General features: G+C 47.9%; 1 protein-coding gene across 1 annotated transcript in view; it reads left to right on the top strand.

Annotated features, from left to right (window-relative positions):
* LOC121927225 (cytochrome P450 2J6-like) overlaps positions 1-18,751 on the top strand; it is a 23,664-nt gene extending 4,913 nt beyond the window's left edge. Inside the window, exons 3-9 of the mRNA XM_042460888.1 lie at positions 4,791-4,951; positions 8,917-9,090; positions 10,331-10,472; positions 10,678-10,856; positions 15,722-15,863; positions 16,943-16,952; positions 18,484-18,751. Coding sequence (XP_042316822.1) covers positions 4,791-4,951; positions 8,917-9,090; positions 10,331-10,472; positions 10,678-10,856; positions 15,722-15,863; positions 16,943-16,952; positions 18,484-18,658 — 983 coding nt within the window. The 3' untranslated portion in view covers positions 18,659-18,751. The remainder of the gene's footprint in view (positions 1-4,790; positions 4,952-8,916; positions 9,091-10,330; positions 10,473-10,677; positions 10,857-15,721; positions 15,864-16,942; positions 16,953-18,483) is intronic.
* Positions 18,752-18,981: the final 230 nt, after the last annotated feature.

Raw genomic sequence — 18,981 nt, 5'->3', positions numbered from 1 at the left:
TAGGCCTCCATGAAAGGCAGCGGAAAGGGCCCAGAGGGATAGCCTTGGCGTAAGCGCTGCTGCTTCAGTGAGTAGAGCAGCAGAAGAACACCAGGAGAATGACAAATAGATCCACATTCCCTCCATCCGCGCCCTCTTTCGCTTTGGCGCTTTCCAACTTTTGGGCAGAGGCTGGATGCTCTTTCTCCAATGGCTTTTTGCCTTCGGCAGAGAGTTCTACTACTACTTCTCTTTCCTTCTACCACCTCCACCTATTAAACAACAAGACGACGATCAAATCCTCTTCTGATGCTATCCCAAGTGGCACCGACATTTTGCCCTCTGGGCATCAATCATGCTAACACAGGCAGTTTACAACACGTTTATTGTGTGATATGCCAAGCATCTCAGGTTAGGAGAAAGAGAGCCAAGACTCAATGTATTCCACCTTGTGGCTAGCACAGGTCATTTTTGTTTTCTTGTCTGTGCTGTGTGCCTCAAGTTTTCCCCGAATCATGGCAACCCCCAGAGCAACCCTATCACAGCATTTCTGAGGCTGAGAGTGTGTGGCTTTGTCCAGCAGATTTCCAGGGCCAAGCAGGATTCGAACCCTGGTCCCAGAGCCATAGTCCAACACTGAAACCACTATGCCACACTGGCTCAACTTATGCCACTTATAAAGTATGGCATTTCAGGTACAAAGCAGGTAAAGTCAGACCATCCATATCCATAGATCTTATCTATGGATTCAATCAGCCACAGCTTGAAAAATTCTCTCTCTCTCTATATATATATATATATATATATCCAAAAATCAAATGTGGATTCTGCCATTTATGTATTTTTTTGTATTTATGTTGTGGATTGATTCAGAGGCTCTGAGGTGGACTCAGCTGGTCCATCCTTTCTTGGTCGTAAAATCAGTCCCATCTTGTTAGGTGCAACTGGCTTCCAGACTGTAAACTGTTCAGAGAGTGCTAAGTTGTAATGAAGCAGTATAGAAATGTAAGTGCTTATTCTATTGCATTGCTGCTATGCCACTGTATGAAATGGGACTTGAGCATCCATGGATTTTGGTATCCATCATGGGACTTACTCGAATAAAACCCCAGAGGACCTTGAAAACCCTTGTTTCTTGAAACTGAAGTCATATTGGATCAGGACTGGCCCTTGATTACCAGGAAGAACTGTTATGGTGCACAAAATGGACTGCAACAGAATAATGAATAATAAAATAATATAATAATGAATAATACGTTTTATTTATAGACAGCTATTCCACGATGATCATAGCGGTGTACAGAAAAATTGTATACAATACCAAATACAAGGTGACAGTTAAAGGAGGAGAAGTCTCGTCCTTTCAGGCAGTCCCTGATGTTGCTGGGTCTGCCCTGATCGCTCCCTCTGAGGCCGAGGTGACATGAGGAGGGAGGGGCACCTTCCTTCAGGCAGTCCCTGTGTGTGCTGGTCTGCCTGATCGCTGCCTCGAGGCCGAGGGACAGTTTGAGGAGGGAGGGGCCCTTCCTTCAGGCTGTCCCTGGTGTGGCGGGTCTGCCAGGATCGCTGCCCTGAGGCCGAGGTGACAGTTTGAGGAAGGAGGGGCCCCTTCCTTCGGCAGTCCCGGTGTTTGCTGGTCCTGCCTGATCGCTGCCTCTGAGGCCGAGGTGACAGTTGAGGAGGGAGGGGCCCCTTCCGTCAGGCTGTCCCTGGTGTGCTGGGTCTGCCTGATCGCTGCCTCTGAGGCCGAGGGTGACAGTTGGAGGAGGGAGGGGCCCCTTCCTTCAGGCTGTCCCTGGTGTTGCTGGGTCTGCCTGATCGCTGCCTCTGAGGCCGAGGTGACAGTTGAGGGAGGAGGGGCCCCTTCCTTCAGGCTGTCCCTGGGTTGCTGGGTCGCCTGATCGTGCCTCGGATGCCGAGGTGCACTTGAGAGGGAGGGCCCCTTCCTTCAGGCTGTCCCTGGTGGTTGCTGGGTCTGTGATCGCTGCATCTGAGGCCCGAGGTGACAGCTGAGGAGGGAGGGGCCCCTTCCTCAGGCGGTCCCTGGTGTTTGCTGGGTCTGCCTGAGTGCGCCTCTGAGGCCGAGGTGACAGCTGAGGAGGGAGGGGCCCTTCCTTCAGGCGGTCCCTGGTGTTGATGGGTCTGCCTGGATCGCTGCCTCTGAGGCCGAGGTGACAGCTGAGGAGGGAGGGCCCCTTCCTTCAGGCTGGTCCCTGGTGTTGCTGGGTCTGCCTGATCGCATCCTCTGAGGCCGAGGTGACAGCTGAGGAGGGAGGGGCCCCTTCCTTCAGGCGTCCCTGGTGTTTCTGGGTCTGCCTGACGCTGCCTCTGATGCCGAGGGGACAGCTGAGGAGGGAGGGGCCCCTTCCTTCAGGCTGTCCCTGGTGTTGCTGGGTCGGCCTGATCGCTGCCATCTGAGGCCGAGGGTGACGCTGAGGAGGGAGGGGCCCCTTCCTTCGGCTGTCCCTGGTGTTTGGCTGGGTCTGGCTGATCGCCTGGCCTCTGAGGCCCGAGGTGACAGCGGAGGAGGGAGGGGCCCCTCCGGCAGGCTTGTCCTGGTGTTGGCTGGGGTCTGCCTGAAATCGCTGCGCTCGAGCCGAGGTGAAAGCTGAGGAAGGGAGGGGCCCCTCTGTCAGGCTTGCCCGGGTGGTGGCTGGGTCTGCCTGATAGCTCCTCTGAGGCCGAGGTGACAGCTGAGGAGGGAGGGGGCCCGCCTTCTTCAGGCAGTCGCCTGGGTGTTGCTGGGTCTGCCTGATCGCTGCCCTGAGGCCAAGATGAAAGTTGAGGAGGGAGGGCCTCGGCCTGCAGGCTGTCCGAGGTTGCTGGGTCCGGCCGTGAGTCGCTCCTCGTGGAGGGAAATGGCGAATTGGGTTTGGATATAGTGAAGACACTCTGATAAAGGTACTTCTTTTTAAGGAATTAGCTAATACAAGTTGAGTCCCAAAATGCTTGGGACCAGAAGGGTTTTGGATTTCAGATTTTGGGGGCTTTTGGAATATTTGTGTATGCATGATGAGATATCTTAGTACTGGGACCCAATAATTCATTAATGATACCTATCTATCTATCTATTGTGTATGAAGCAAAGCATGTGTAACAGGAGTCCTGGTGGCACAATAGTTAAATGCCTGTCCTGCAGCCACTCACTTTCAAACTACAAGGTTGTGAGTTCGATCTCAGCCACGGACTCAGGGTTGGCTCATCAATGTTTACTGTCACACTTTCTGCAGAACATCTCCCTGGATCCATAGGTTGCTAAAATGAGTCCCCAGCTTGTTGGGGGCAATTAGCTTACACTTTGTAAACTGCTTAGTATGTTGGTAAGCGGTATAGAAATGTACTTGCTGTTGCTGCACTGAACCATCAGACAGCAAAGGTGTCACTACTTCAGCCAGCCATGAAAACAAGTTTTGGATTTTGGAGCATTTTGGATTTTTGGATAAGGGATACTCAGCCTGTAGCCTATTAAACTGAACAAATACATTTAGCAAAGACCATGGTCCCATATTTTCTTTCTGGGGAAGCTGTGTGCAAAGGCACTTTGTGCTTTTAAAAACACACACACACATAAATAACCTCCTGGTACAAGTTCCTTATGGAAAATCACTTCTTCCTCTCCCAAACTCAATCCAGTTTCTGTTTCGGAAATTGGAGAGTTTAGACTATGGACTCTGTTCCCGTTAATGATATAGGAACTCTGTCCCATATTAAATCTGGCAGCCTCTCATGATGTGGCATCTGGCGCATAACGAGGAGACCTGAAGAGAAATCTCTGTCACCTGGATCCAGTGGCAGCTGGTGGTTCAACACTCAGCTCCGGGGTTTAGTCCGAACTTTAGAGGAATTATCCAAGATGATCAATGACCCTTACTTGCAAATAAAGTTGCTAGTTCAAGACAAGAAGGATACTCAGCACTCTTCTCCAGCATCACTTCATCTCAAAGGAATGGATTTTCCTCCTATCATCTTTCTTGACTGTCCAGCTCTCACATCCATTCATGGCAATAATAGGGAATACAATGGCTTGTACGATTCTAACTTTTGTGCTCAGATGTATATCTTTGTATTTTAGGATCTTTTCTAGTTCTCTCATAGCTGCCCTCCCCATTCCTAGTCTTCTTATGATCTCCTGACTGCTGTCCCCACTTTGATCAATATTTGATCCCAGGCATGAAACTTCTTTTACTGTTTCTATTTCCTCGTTGTCCAGGTTGAATCTCTGCAAATTTTCTGTGCTCATTATTTTTGTTTGCTTTGTGTTCAACATTAAGCCTGCCTTTGCACTTTCCTCCTTGATCTTCCTTAGTAAGGTTCCAGGCTCTGAGGTTTTCTGCTAATACTATGGTTTCATTTGCAAATCTTAGATTGATGATATTCCTTCTTCCTATTTTCACTCCTCCTCCTTCTGTGTCCAAGCCTGCTTTTCTTACAATATGCTCTGGATACAAGTTGAACAGATTGGATGAAAGGATGCAGCCCTGTCGAGCCTTTTGCCAATTGGGAGCCATTCTGTTTCTCCTTCTTCTGTTCTGACAGTGGCCTCCTGTCCTGAGTAAAGATTCCTCATCAGGACTATTGCAAAGTCCATCAATAGTTTTGCTGCTATTCCATAACCTCCTTTGTGCGATAGGTCCCTCCTGCCGCAGTTCCACATCTCAGGCAGCCAAGTATGCCTCCATTCTTAAACTGGCGCGATTGTGGCAGAGAGCAGGCTGGCATGATAAAGCCCTGAATCCTTTCTCTTCTCTGAAAGGAAGACAACTCCTGCTAGTAACACTTGAATTCGCATATTAATAGAACTTCATTTGCAGGGCAGCCGTTTGATCCTTCAGCCGCCATCACAAATTCAGTCTCCAATGTGATCTGCGCAGTGACGTTTGGACACCGGTTTTCTCTTGAAGATGAAACCTTTAAGAAATTAATTGAAGCCCTTGAACTTACCTTAAATTTTGCAGGAAGCTTCTCTCATGCGGTAAGTAAGCTTTTTTTTACCATTAAATTAAATAGACCTCAAAAAGGTTCTAGTACACAAGAATTAGGAAAGACAAATTAAGTACAAATCCATCCTCAGAAAAGCCAGTTCTTATCTCACAGCCTAGACAGTTTCTCACAATTACTATCTGGTTAGAAGAGTCATGCTACACTAAACACACTCCCACAATGAACACAATGAACACCTTAAAGCAGTGGTTCCCAACCTCTTCTATGCTCTGGACCTTTAGGAAATGTTTGGTTAATGTTTGCACTCTCTTCAAAAGAAATGCCACGTTTGAAGATGAAGTCTGATTTCTAATTTTGGAACCAGAAATTGAACCACATTCAATACTGCAGATGAACAAATTTATCTTTAAAATGTGAACTTTTCACTCCGTTCATAAAATGCCAATAATTGGCCCTTTATAGATGACCACCCTAGTACGTACTCCATACGTACTAGGGTTGCCCGGGGGCATCTCTTTCAGACGCCCCCAACCCTAGTACTGTACATACAGAGTACGTACAAAATGGCGGCGCCCATTCTACATGGGCGCTGCCATTAGGACGTCACAGCTGCGCCACATCCAAACAGAGCGGAGCAGACGTGACATCCAGGTGCTGCGGAACAGCGCCTGTGGCACCCTTTCAGGGGTGCCGGAAGGAGCCGAGTGCCCCTTTCTCCCTTTCTCCACCATGTCAGGGTTACCTTGGAGCTTGAAGCCCCAATGACACCCCTTTCCAGGCGGCCTTTTGCCGCTTCCCCGTGGCCTGGAAAAGTGGCGGATTGGGGCCTCAGGGCCGCCGCTGTGGCAGCTGAGGCCCCAATCCGTCGGGGAAAGGGGTGGGTACAGGGAGTGGAATCCAAATCTAATTGGAGACAAAAAGATGCAAATGGTGACTGTGACCATCTTCCAAGTGCTGTATATCTGAAAATGTACATTAACAGCTATGAAATGTCAAACAACTTGCATTCTGGATTGCAGGTATGTTGACTCATACACAGTTGGTTGCAAAATTCAGAGGAGAGTGGCACAGTGCAATCACTTTGTAACTGTTGACTTGTCTGCACTGGCTGACAGGTTTGGAGCCAGTCTGGAGCAATATGCCCCGAATTGGCTACAATGGTTGCTGCACACACCTGACCAAACATGGTGCGCTGGTGCAGAGTGGTCTGCATGGACCAGCTGAGCCAACAATGCATCAACACAACTGGCCCTTCCTACATCTCCATTGCTGCTGCCACCCCAACCCTTACCTGGACAGGCCTCCATCTGCAGCATCACTTCTCCAGAAGGTGGATTCAGCCATGTCACCAATGAGGAGATAGGGACACTCCGATCACAAGCCAGGAGTCTGTGCATAGGGCTGCCATATGTACATGTTTGGACCCAGGTATCGACCAACCCAATATAGTACCCCAGTCCTAGGAAATGGTGCTTCAGCCATGTGCCTTACCACTCTGGGTTAGAAGAAGCACTTCCAGTTCCCTGGGAGAAGGAGGAGTTGGTGAGTCTACCACTCGCATTGCTGTGTGTGGCCAGAGACCCCTGCCATGTCACTGAGGTGTCCATCTCCCCCATCTCCTCGCTGGTCCCATGGGTGAGTCCACTCTCCGGAGAAGAGATGCTGTGCTGGGAGGCCTGTCCATGGAGCTCATGGAGATAAGGGATGCAGCAGCGACAACTCTGTGGACAGGCCAACTGTGGCCTGAATAATGTCCATTGCATATTGCACTGGCCCAAAAATACAAACCACCTACCTAAAGGAACTTATATGTATATAAAGGTAAAGGTTTCCCTTGAAATGACTGTTGGGGCCGGTGCTCATCTCCATTACTAAGCCAAAGAGACAGCATTGTCTGAGGACTACTCAGTGGTCATGTGGCCAGCATGACTTTACCAAACACTGTTACTGGTGGCGCAGTGGTCAAATACCTGTCCTGTAGCCACTCACTGACAAACCATAAGGTTGCAAGTTCAATACCAGTCAGGGGCTCAGGGTCGACTCAGGCTTGCATCCTTCTGCAGTCGCTAAAGTGAGTCCCCAGCTTGTTGGAGGCAATTTGCTTACAGTTGTAAACCACTTAGAGACTGCTTAGGTGGTATGAAGTGGTATATAAATGAAGCTACTATTGCCATTACCTTCCCACTGAAGTGGTACCTATGTATCTATTTGCGTTTGCATGCTTCTGGACTGCTAGGTTGGCAGAATATGTCTGACATCAATGCAGTCCCAGCCATTGTTTGTATTGTCATCCGCTTTCCCCACATTGCTCTGGAACCTAGCATGGAAACAGCTGGCCAGCCTGAATTTGCCTGATTAATTTGTTTGCATGCCACAAAACCCCATGCTAACCCCAGGTTTTGGTGAAATGACAGTGTCGCCGGGCCCCTGGGCATGGCCCCGGTGGCAGCTGCCATCTGGGGGTCCATCACACAAAACATGAGGAGTCCACTTGATGCTTAGTGCTCTTTAATCAAACGGGGAATAACTTGTGCTCAAACAGTAGTAACACAAAACAGGATCCTTCTCCACAAAAACAGAATACTTCTCCACCATTTCATCACTAGCCCTCGTCGTCGGATAACTCTTCCACGATGGGCTCTTCCAACTTTGGGCCCGGATCTCTTCTTCCCCGTGAGGTAGGCCAACAACGCCCACTAATATCCCATAGCAAACGGGGCCCCGGGTGTAACACTGGCCTGGCCTGGCCTGGAAAGGCTCGTATGGTTCATCTAACGGCAGAGGGTTTATTCTCTCAGCGAAGCAGCTCTCTATCTGCAGGCCCCGGTTCCCTGCCCGGGCGACCTTCTCCCCATGTCCTCTCAAGTAACGTCGACTTACTTCTGCTGACCAAGCGTCTCTCACTCTTGCCTCCACCTCCCCTTCGTATCCGGTCTCACTCTCCACACTCCTCGATCACTTCGCCTCCTCCTTCCGCCCCAGGGTGCCCTCTTCCAGCCCTTTTCTACCCTCTGGTGCCCCCGCCTCCCCAGTCTCCGCCCTGGCGCCAGCTGCAGCGCCTTGAATCTTCTCCTCCTTAGCTTCTCCTGGGTCCCCTGGCACGTCGTCCTCTGCAGCGGGATCCCAACCCGACTCCTCCCCATCGTCCACCCTTTGACAGACAGGACTTTCCTTCTTTTTGCTAACCTCTGGGGCAAAGTCACTGTGTATCATGGAAGCAGAGTGTTGGGATGGGCATGAGATTTTTTTGCACATGCAGACAAGGCCTATATAAGTCTAGATTTATACTCGACAAACATGATGTGGGATATTGACCAGTAGGCTAGCCTTCAAGATCTGCCCAGAGGATGGTACCAAGGTGTTAAACCAATGACTTTCGCTGGCGGACTGTGTGACCTTTCCTTCATCTTGGCTTTACTTCATGAACGAAGATTCAGGAAGGATTCATCCGTGCTTTCTACAAGCGCGTTGATGACGTTGGATGTATCCTTTGAGCCTATGCAATGAGTTTTTCTGGTGGAGTGCAGCGTGCACAGAACTGGCCTCACCCTTTAAACCAGAGGTCTGTCTGCTGAGGCCTTGACAAGCATGGACGGTGGCAGCGAGGTCCTCGGGTCATAGGCTTGGTTAGAGTTTCCTTCTCTTAGATGGTTGACCTTACATGGTTAGACGAGCACCATCTGCCCAGGTTTGGGATTAGAGTTTTCCTTCTCCTAGGATGGTTGCCATAAGGCTAGAGAGCCCATACTGCCCTTTGGCGCTCTTGGTCAGACCCTTCGGTCGTGACCTGTCTGGCATGGAAGGCCCTACCGGTGGCTATTATACTACTGCCAGCATAGCTCACAATTTCATTAGGGTACGCAAGCCTCTCCCCCACACAGTCAGAGCATAGCTGGAGGGGAATAGGAGGCCGGAGGATGACAGTTAAGGAGGGAGGAGCCTCTTTCTAGTCTCCTCTTTACTAATAGTTAGGGTTCCCTTTTGGCTTTGCTATAGCTTCACGAAGTGGTCCCTTGGCTCATGAATCATCTTCCAGGGCCTCACAAGAACGCATTTGATTTCTCAGAGATGCTGGTATCCTTAGCAAAGAAAGAAATAGAGGAACACAAGGAAAAGTCCCTTCACAAGCCACAGGACTTCATTGACTTCTATCTACTTCAGATAGAGAAAGTAAGTTTTGCATCAGGGCTCATCCAGAATTAGGTGGGGAAGACCCTGGAAGTATCACTGAGAGTTACCATTTCCCTTTTGTTTTGATTTAGATGTATTTATTGGATTTATATTCTGCCTTTCTCCCAAAACAGGATTCAAGATGGCTTACAATAATTTTTAAGAGGACCTAGACATTTTGGAGACAGGATGATTCTATGGCCAACCATCAGTGGATCTTGACCGTAGAGTTGCACTGGAGGACCTAGAGATTCCTAGAGAGGTGGTCACTCAGGTGTAAAAAAATAGTATTTCCGCTTTCACAGGTGTCCTGTGCCTTTAACCCAAGCAAATGTGGGGGGTTTTAATGCCCAGGAACACATCTGCAGATGCCCTTTGTATCTACAGGGGCTCCATTCCGGACAGACACACACCCAGCGAATGGGAAATTCTGCAGGACTAGGGTGGCAATATCCCAATCTGTCATATCCGGGCATATAATTTGGATACTGTGCAAATTATTACCATTAAGCAGATTATTGATTTGCATTCTGATTATACAGAACCAACCCATTAATTATTGCACTTGAATATTTCAACATCAGTACCAGTACCAGACCAAGAGCTCCTGTTTTTCTTCTTCGCAGCAAGCTGTGTCAAAGTCTGTGTCAAAGGACACATGCAGGATGTACATGTTTCAACTGGGACATATTTTTAGTCCCTACATCTGGCAGGATTTTATGCCCAGGACTTGTTGTTCTCCGCCTTGGGTCCCTGTATTGGGAGAAACGCGGGATATAAGAAAAGAAAATAAGAACAAGAATAATCTGTTTTCTGGGACAAACGGCAACCTCCGTGGGACCTCAAGTCCCCTTCTCCTCAATGATGGAACGACACGCATGAGACTGCAGTGGTGCCGCCATTGAGGAGAATGGGACAGTGCCATCTGTGGATGCTCCAGTCTGTGGCCGGCAAACCCATGGATAGGAAGAGCCAACTGTACTTGGTTAACTGAAGTATACTTGCAAGCAAAAGGGAAGAGCCCCCCTATAAATGATTTCCCGTCTCAGACATCCTTCAAGGGGAATGCAAGGCCTTAACTATGGCAGAGCTGAGCATCTCTTCATTAGCAGCAGCTACTGTAAGCATACAAGAAACTCAGTTATAAAAGTTTGATTTTCAGTAGAAGTAAAGGAAGCATTGGCAGGGTGTTTGCAATTCATCGTAAATCACACTTCTCCTTTCCTATTATCGTTATAAGAGCAGGAAAGATCTTACCTCTACATATGATGAAGAGAACCTAGCTTTATGTATTCAAGACTTCTTCATGGCTGGAACAGAAACGACAGCCATTGCCCTCAAATGGGCAATCCTCCTCTTGACAAATCATCCGGACATCCAAGGTAAGAGAGAGATCTCTGCAATGGAAGCTAATAATAACGATGATGATGATGATGATGATGATGATGATGATGATGATGATGATGATGATATTTGGAAAAATATTCATATAGAATTGAAAAAATATTCACATTTAAATGTGAATTTAAGGTCAAGTGCTAAAGTGTATCTTTTGAATATGACATCCATTTCTGTCGTTTTCCCCAGATAAAGTCTCCAAGGAACTAAAAGATGCTCCCTCCTCCCTCCGCTATCAGGATCGGAAGAACTTGTCGTATACAAATGCTGTGATCCATGAGATCCAGCGTTCAAAATACATCTTGTTGGCTGGGTTCCCGAGACAATCTGCCAAAGATGTGAACATCGGTGGTTTTCTCATTCCCAAGGTACCAAATGCAGTTATGGCTGCACTTCTCTATATATCCCAAGAGAAAGGCACCTCAAAGGGTGGCTTTTGCACAAATGTAGCCACAAATGTCTTGTTTAGTGCAATGCACACACAAAGTGGGCCCTTGGTTTCCGCTGGGATGACTTTCCAGGAGCCCCCCTGGATATCCCCTCTGGAACCATGACACTTAAAGCTGTACCAAATTGCATTTATTCTGCAGCATGCCAGTCTCTTGGGAAGGATTTAAAGGCACCAATGTGTATAAACATTCGGAACTTATTTCAGAAATCATACAAGAGACCTGGGAAGGAGCTGAGATGTCCACCTCCATTTTGCCAAACTGGCGGTTTTCAAAGTGGGGGCTGGAAAAGGTTGGAAGTGGTATAGAAATGGCTTAATCCCCTCGCAGGCATTGCTTTTGAACAAGCCGTTTGTGCAAGCAATGACAAGAACATCAATTGGATGACTTTCCCACCCACCGCCTTAGCCGTGTTAGTCTGGAATATCAGCATGCAAAGGGGTCTTGTAGCATCTTTGAGACCAAGGCTGCAAATGAATTGTCTTATTTACTCAGGTCTTATGTTGTTCTTGAAGCTGCTACAAGAGCCCTTTGCCCAGAGAACAGGCAGGTAGCCCAAATACGACAGCTAGTATCCTGTAGGTGACATAAACCTGTGTCCCTTCGTTTTTAGAGATGCTTGTAGCTTTGGGGCTGTTGTGCAATGGATGTATTCTGTTCATGGATGGATAAGTAGAATTCCTCAAGTGTAAGCATGGGACTCAGTCCTATTGTTCCCATTGCACTTGGTCCTATTATTAATCCCAACCAGATGAAAGCTATTGAATCCATTATAGTGAAGTATAAGTCAGCCTCATGTATAAGTCAGGAGCAGGTTTGGGGGTCAAACTTATGGCTCCAATTATGACTTGTGGAGAAGTCAAGAGTAAAACCTAGTGTCATGTAACAAAGGATGCAAAGGATGAAGGAAAGGAAAACAATGTCAAAAAACTTACAACATTCTGGCAAGTATAAGTGTTTGTGGTTTTTTGTGGGTTTTTCAGGGGGCTCTGTGAATGCCATGTTCTAGCAGAGTTTCTTCCTGACGTTTCACCAGCATCTGTGGAATCTGGCATCTTCAGAGAATGCTTTGCCTGGAAAAAGTTGGGTGTCTATATACTGTGTGAGCCTGGGAATGCAGGAGGGATTTGCATGTGTCTTGTTCTGTGTTGATGGCTGGCCTCAGCCTGGGAGGCTAATGCAAAAGAGGATTTATGTCTGCTTTTGGTGATCATTATCTGCTGGGAAAGCCCCTGACTCTGAATAAGTGTTTGTGCTTTTCCAACCCAGGCATTCAAAAAGGTCAGAAGTGGAGCCATGGCAAAGGGAGTAAAGTGTTTGTTTCGGGGGCTCCTAGCATGGACTACGCTCGCCTTTTCACTCCTTTACTCAGAAAGAGGGGTGGTTCCTTTCTTGACATTTGGTAGTGTTTTGGTTTTTACTAAACTTTGTAAATGTATATATTGGGTTCTTGGTATCTGCTGGGGTTTGGGTTTCAAAACCATTCACAGATATAAAAATGCACCGATGCTCAAGTCCAATGAAATTGCAGTGGTATAGTAATATGGTGTGCCTTATATAAAATGGGGAAATCGAAGTTTTCATTGGGGACTTTTTTTATTTTGGAATAGTTTTAAAATCGTGAATATTTGAATCCATGGATGAAGAATCAGTGGATTCAGAGGGCTAACAGTACATGAGGATATACAGTATGTCTCTAGATTAGGCTTTCAACAATGGATCCAGTGGGCCTCTTCTGCTTGGGACTGGCCAAGGATTCTAGCCATGCATGGTGCATTCTTGCATTGGACATATCTGTTCATCGGTCCATTCAATATGAGCCTCTTTCTTAATTTAGGATTGCGTAAACAGCCACAATGCGTTCCTTATTGAGCAATGGGGGGAAAACTCACATATGCTGCAACTGACTTTGATCTTTGCCAGTGCTGCCATTCAGCCACAGGGTGGACTGGCATCTAACTTGTGGATTTGCAGCATGTTGTAGAGAGATCTTGGAGCACCTTTGAGACAAAGAAAGAAGTTGGCAACAGGACCTTTCATAGACTTCAGTCTACTCCTTCAGATGCATTCTCAGGAAGTAGACTGAAGCCTAGGAAAGGTCATGCTGCCACCTTGTTTCTTTCAGTGAGTCTCAAAGGTGCCACAAGATCTCGCTACGCCAGGGGTGCGCCACTTGCAGCCTGGGAGCCACATGCGTCCCGCTAAAGGATTTCTGGAGGCCCGGGGCCAAATAGTCAGGAGGAGGAGGATGTCCCGGCTCCCAGAATCCTCCCTAATCGCACGGGGCTTTGGAGGATGGGAGCAATGGACTCTTCCCCCAGACTTCCCAGGAGAGCTCTTGCTGGGGGCAGGCCTACAGCTCCTCTCAGCCCAGAGGCAGTGAGGCCCAGAGGAAGGAGCTTCTTGCAGGGCAAGGGGCAGAGTAGAGTCGGGAGGGCAGAGAGAGAGCAGGGAGCGAGAGAGGGCAGGGGTTTGGCTCATTAAGGTAAGGGGCCCGGGGTCTTCACTGAATGTGGATGGGAGTGGAGGAGGAGGAGGAGACCACCACACTTTTGGTGGCCTGCCTGGGATTCGGGATCCTTGTCCTCGTAAGGCTGCCAGCCTGGCAAAGCCCCCAGGCCGCTCAAAGGTGAGCAACTCGGCAGAGGAGGAGGAGGAGGAGGAGGAGGAGGAGGAGGAGGAGGAGGAGGAGGAGGGGAAAAGAGACAAGGCAACCCACTCACTGCATTGTCCTCCTCGTCCTCTGCTGTGTCATTCGAGCGGCCTGGGGTTTTTGCCAGGCAGGCAGCCTTGCCGCTCAAAGATGAACGGCTTGGCAGAAGAGGACAATGCGGAGGACGGGTTGCCTTGTCTCTTTCCCCGTCCTCCCCCTCCTCCTCTCAAGACTGCCCACCCAGCAATGGGGAAAGAGACAAAGATGTCCGCCCACCGCACTGTCCTCCTCCTCTTCTGCTGAGCCAGCAAGGCTGCCTGCCTGGCAAAACCCCCTGGCCGCTGAAAGACGAACGACTTGGCAGAGGAGGAGGAGGACAACGCGGTGCACAGGCATCCTTGTCTCTTTCCCTCCTCCTCCTCCTCTAGAAAGAAAGAAGGGGGGAGGGAGGAAAGAAGGGAAGAAAGAAAGAATCAAGGAAGTGAAGAAGGAAAGAAAGAAGGGAGGGAGGGTAGGAGGAAGAAAAGAAAGAAAAATAAGGGAGGGAGGGAAGAAGGAAGCAGGGAAAGGAAGAAAGGAGGAAAGGAGGAAAGAGAAGCAAGGAAATAAAGAAAGAAGGAAAGGAAGGAGGGAGGCAGGGAGGAAGCAGGGAAAGAAAGAAAGGAGGAAGGGAGGAAAGAAAGAAGCAAGAAAATAATGAAGGAAGGAAAGAAGGGAGGGAGCGAGGGAGCGACGACACAAAGAAATGAAAAGAAGGAAGGAAGGAAGGAAGGAAGAAGCAGGGAAAGAAAGAAAGGAGGGAGGGAGGAAGGAAGGAAGGGAGGGGATGCCTGCCCCTTGGTATGGTGACCAGCCTTTCCCTCCTTTTCCTGGACATGTCCCCTATCTCGACCTTCCTGTCCAGAAGGAGGGATTCCACAATGTCCTCCATTTTGAGCATGGCTAAGAAGTATGGATTTACATTTATATGCTTCCAGCTTTTATTTGATCATGCCCTCCATTTTGCTTGAATGTCCTACATTTCGCTGTCCTAAACCTATTGGCAGCCTGAACAACCTAGCCGACCTTAATTTCGGCCCTGCCTCCTTCCATGTTGGGCACCTGCTCTACATGTAGCCAAGGGTCCGTAGGGGAATTTTATTATTGTTGTTAGCTCAAATATTGCAAAAGGGGCTGGCTACAAGAGCCCACCGAAATCGCCCTCCCGATATGTATACGGAGTAGACCAGGGGATTCCACTAAATAGAGCTGAGACAGACTTCTAGAATTAATAACCAATTTATTTATAATGGGGGAAAACACATGCAATTCACTAACATACACACACATATACAAGGCTCAGGAAAAGCATAGGTGAGCATGGAATAGGATTTTAGGCATCACTGGGGTGATACGTACCAGAATGTAGACTCCCTCCAGGAATCCAAATGGAATATGATGAGGATGGCATGAGGCTCAGCCATGGAATGACTGGCCAGGAGCCAGGAGCCAGGAGCCAGGTCAGGGTTCAAGGGGACAGAGCTTCCCCCTGAAATCCAGACTGGCCCAGTGAACAGGCAAATCTGAGAGTATTTATAGGCAAAATCTTGCCTCTGGCAAAGGTGCTTGATGGTGAGAACAAAGGTGTTTAATGACTTGCTTTTCACCTGGATGTCCCTGTCTGATTGTCTTAGTGGTCTTAAGCTGCTCGGACAACAAACCATGGGAGGGGGCAAGAGCCTCAGGCAAGGCAAATATTTGCTCTTCCTGGTCCTATGATAATCCCTTTTATGCGACTCTCTAGATATGATGATGTGGGTGCCCCTCAAGGGTGTGTGTGCATGTCCTCATGCCTTGCTAGTAATGGTGGACAGGCTATTAGAGTTCATCTAGGGGTCATTAAGGGTTATCATTTATACCAAAATTTATATATGGAGCAGCATGGGTAACACTACATACTGATTCTGCAGACTAACACAGCTGTAGCTTTGAATTCTACCATCTGGATTTGCACTAAGAAGTGCCAGATCTTGGCCAGTAAACAATGAAGACGTCCCATTCCCAATGAATTTGCCATTCCAAGTGAAGGGTGTGCAACTGTGTCTATTTCGTGTGCCAATCCTTCCTTCATTTCTTTCTTTCTTTCTTTCAGGGTACCCTCATCTTTCCAGATCTACGCTCTGTTCTTCTTGATCCCAAGCAATGGGAGACTCCTGAAGAGTTCAATCCAAATCACTTTTTGGACACGGAGGGGAATTTTGTCCCTAGGGAAGCATTTCTGCCATTTGGAGCAGGTAAGTGTAGCAGTCCAAACTCGCTTGTCTTTTATAAAGGTGTTGCGAGGCCATGACCACAAGTAACTTAGTTAGTGAAATAACTAACCCAATTCTGCTGAGAGATCCAGGGTTCTCTGCCTGACAAAAGGGACTGTGCCCTCACAAAGGATGGAGGCATCTTGGATCTCAGAAGAAGTAGCCTGTTTGCATTCCTAACAGATTCCAATGCCATCTCCTGGGCTCTGAAGTAAGGCTTTCTTCCCAGTGCCACTTGGCCATCTGTCCTTTCATAGGAGTATATCACACGGAGCTTTTTGGTGGTGTTGTGGCTCAGTTCCAGCTCACTTCCGAAGTGATTGCACTTCCAACAATGCGGTTTCATGTCATAAAGGGACTGTTTTATCAGACACCATTGATTTCTATGGGAGCCCCTTGTGAAGTGCTTCAGCAGCGTTTCTGAAGTCACCTCTCATTTTGGTAAAACCAGGAAAAAAGTGGCTCCAGAGAATTCGCTTCCAGGCTGCCTTCGATGGCACTGCGATTTGGTCTGGTGTGGAAAAGCACTCTGATGCCACCCCCCTTGGCCCCTGCGTCCTGCTCCGTCATCCCCCTCCTCCTCCTTCATGCCATCTCCTCTTCTCTGCCAACCAGCCGATCCCATCATCCCCTGCATCCCCTGTGTCCTCCTAGACCCCAATCTGCTCCCCTCCTTCAGCCTCCCACCAATCTCAGCATCCCCTGACTGCTCCTGCATCCCGATCCTGGCCCCAGGGACCCCCAGCGACCTATCGCATCATCCCCTGACTGCTCCTAGACCCCGATCTGCTCCTCTCCTTCAACCTGTCACCGATCCCATCATCCCCTGCCTCCTCCTTCACCTTGATGAAGGATGACAGCTAAGGAGGGGGCAGGGAAGGAGGCCAGAGCCCCACTGAGCATGCCCAAGGGTGCTGATTCGAATCGTTGACCCCTCCAAGTATGCTCTGGTGTGATAATACAAAGTGCACTGACTCCCCTTTGCTTGAGTGCGCATCACGTGACTTGCTTAGAATCGAACTGACTTCGTTTCCCCTTCACTTTGTAAAGACAACAGAAAGGCAACCAGGTGTGGAAAAACATGACATTTTAACCTCGATCCACATTGCTAGAGAGGAGTGACTCTGGATCTGGTGTGAAAAAACATCACGCTTTGCATTGCTAGAATAGAAGTGACTGCAGATCTCAGCTGCAACCCCCCCTCTCCAATGTGTGATAAGGTCCATAGATATCCCACAAAGAACAAGACACCAACAACACCGTTAGAAAATGCAAGCCTGGGACTAACATCGTCATTTCATCATTTTTTCCCTTCCTGTATGATTTTTAACACTTTTGCCTGAGGAAGAAGCCAGTGGAGCTTCAAAGGCTTAGATCATGCATTTTTTGTGCATTTTGGTTGGCCATTTAAAGATATCATTGTTTTGTTTGTTTGGGGTATGATCATTATATTTATATATATCTCACCCTTCTCCCAAGGCTGGGACTCAGGGCAGCTTACAACATTACTAAACAGTACCGTAAAAAGCATATAAAAATAGTTCATTAAAACAGAATTAAATTACTGCAGTATTTGAAACAAATTCCATGTTAAAATATCAAATAGTTTAGAAGGATACAAATATTTAAAACAATATAGCACCCCAGCCATTCTTTACTATTGTACTAACCTAATAGTTACCAAACCTGATGGAAACGTCACTCTTGCTCCAACTGTCAGCAGCTTGGAGTAAGTCTAGTAACTGTGAGCCTGGTGCCATGGCTGTAGCATCAGCTCCATGGGGAGAAGGAGGCCCCTTGGACTGGCAATGGCAGTGCAAGTGAATGGCATTTTACACTGCATTTGCATGGGGCATGCCAGGGAAGGTGAGTTGGTTAAATATAATTAAATAGCTGATATAGGATTCTAGCCACTGCTCTTGCTCCTCCCCAAGTCTCCACACTCCTGGTCTGGAACATATATATATATATATATATATATATATACACACACACACGCACACACGCACACACGCACACACGCACACACACACTCACAAACACACACACCCACAAACACACACACACACATTCTGGTTGCAGTGCAAAACAAGATGAAAAGAAAAGACCATGCTCTAACTCAGTGGAGTGCAGAAGAAGTGTTCAATCTGGTAACCAACAATGTAATGAGGGAAGGAAGGTCAGAGGAACACCTTTGCTGGCCTGAGTTGCAAAGGTCACAACAGACATTCCAGAAGTAAATGCGGAACGGAGACAATAGATAGAGACCTGGGGATGTACCCCTGCCGGTATCAAAACATTTTGGGAGGGAAAGAAGTAACCGTGAATTGTTGAACTCAGGGCAAGTAGCCAAAACATTATGGCTAGTTCTGGAAGTTCACATGCAATTGACCAAGACAGACAATACTTCATCTGCATATATTTTTAAAATCCCAGTAAGTACAGATGCAATTTGTGTAAAGCCTTAAGGCTTTTGGCCAGTGCAGAAGAGTGCTTCGAGAAGAGGGATGGATCATAGGTTACAGCCGGAAATGGGGCCTCTTTGCGCTGGGTGAGGTATGCTCATTTTCATGCTTTTCTTTGTATTTTGCAGGGGCTCGAGCGGTCTAGGGAGCAACTTGGCGAGGATCGAGACCTTCATCTTCTTGACCAGTCTGCTGAGGGCCTTCCGGTTCCAGCTGCCGGAAGTTAAAGCATTCAAGGAAAACCCTGTAGTAGGAATAACAACGTCACCCCATCCTTACAAAGTGTGCGTTGTTCCACGCTCCAGGTTTTGATGAAATAAAACAATTCCATTGGCATATATATTCTTGTAATTTAAAGAACAGTTAAAAGTAAAGGTAATCCCTTGACATGAATATCTCGTCATTACCAACTGTAGGAAGAGGTGCTCATCTCTGTTACAGTCAAAGATCCAGCATTGTCCAAGCACAATCCCATTGGTCATGTGTCCAGCGTCATGCACTGAATGCTGTTACCTTCCCACCAAAGTGTTACCTATCTTTCTAATTGCATTTGCATGCTTATGAATCGCTAGGTTGGCAGTGTCAGGATTCACATTTAATTAATGCTTAATTAATGCTTTCCTGCCAGAAATTGA

This window comes from Sceloporus undulatus, chromosome 3, assembly GCF_019175285.1.
Source record: "Sceloporus undulatus isolate JIND9_A2432 ecotype Alabama chromosome 3, SceUnd_v1.1, whole genome shotgun sequence".
In the NCBI taxonomy this organism is placed as follows: domain Eukaryota; kingdom Metazoa; phylum Chordata; class Lepidosauria; order Squamata; family Phrynosomatidae; genus Sceloporus; species Sceloporus undulatus.
The sequence above is the reverse complement of the archived record's forward strand: the minus strand, read 5'-3'. Positions and strand labels throughout refer to the sequence as shown.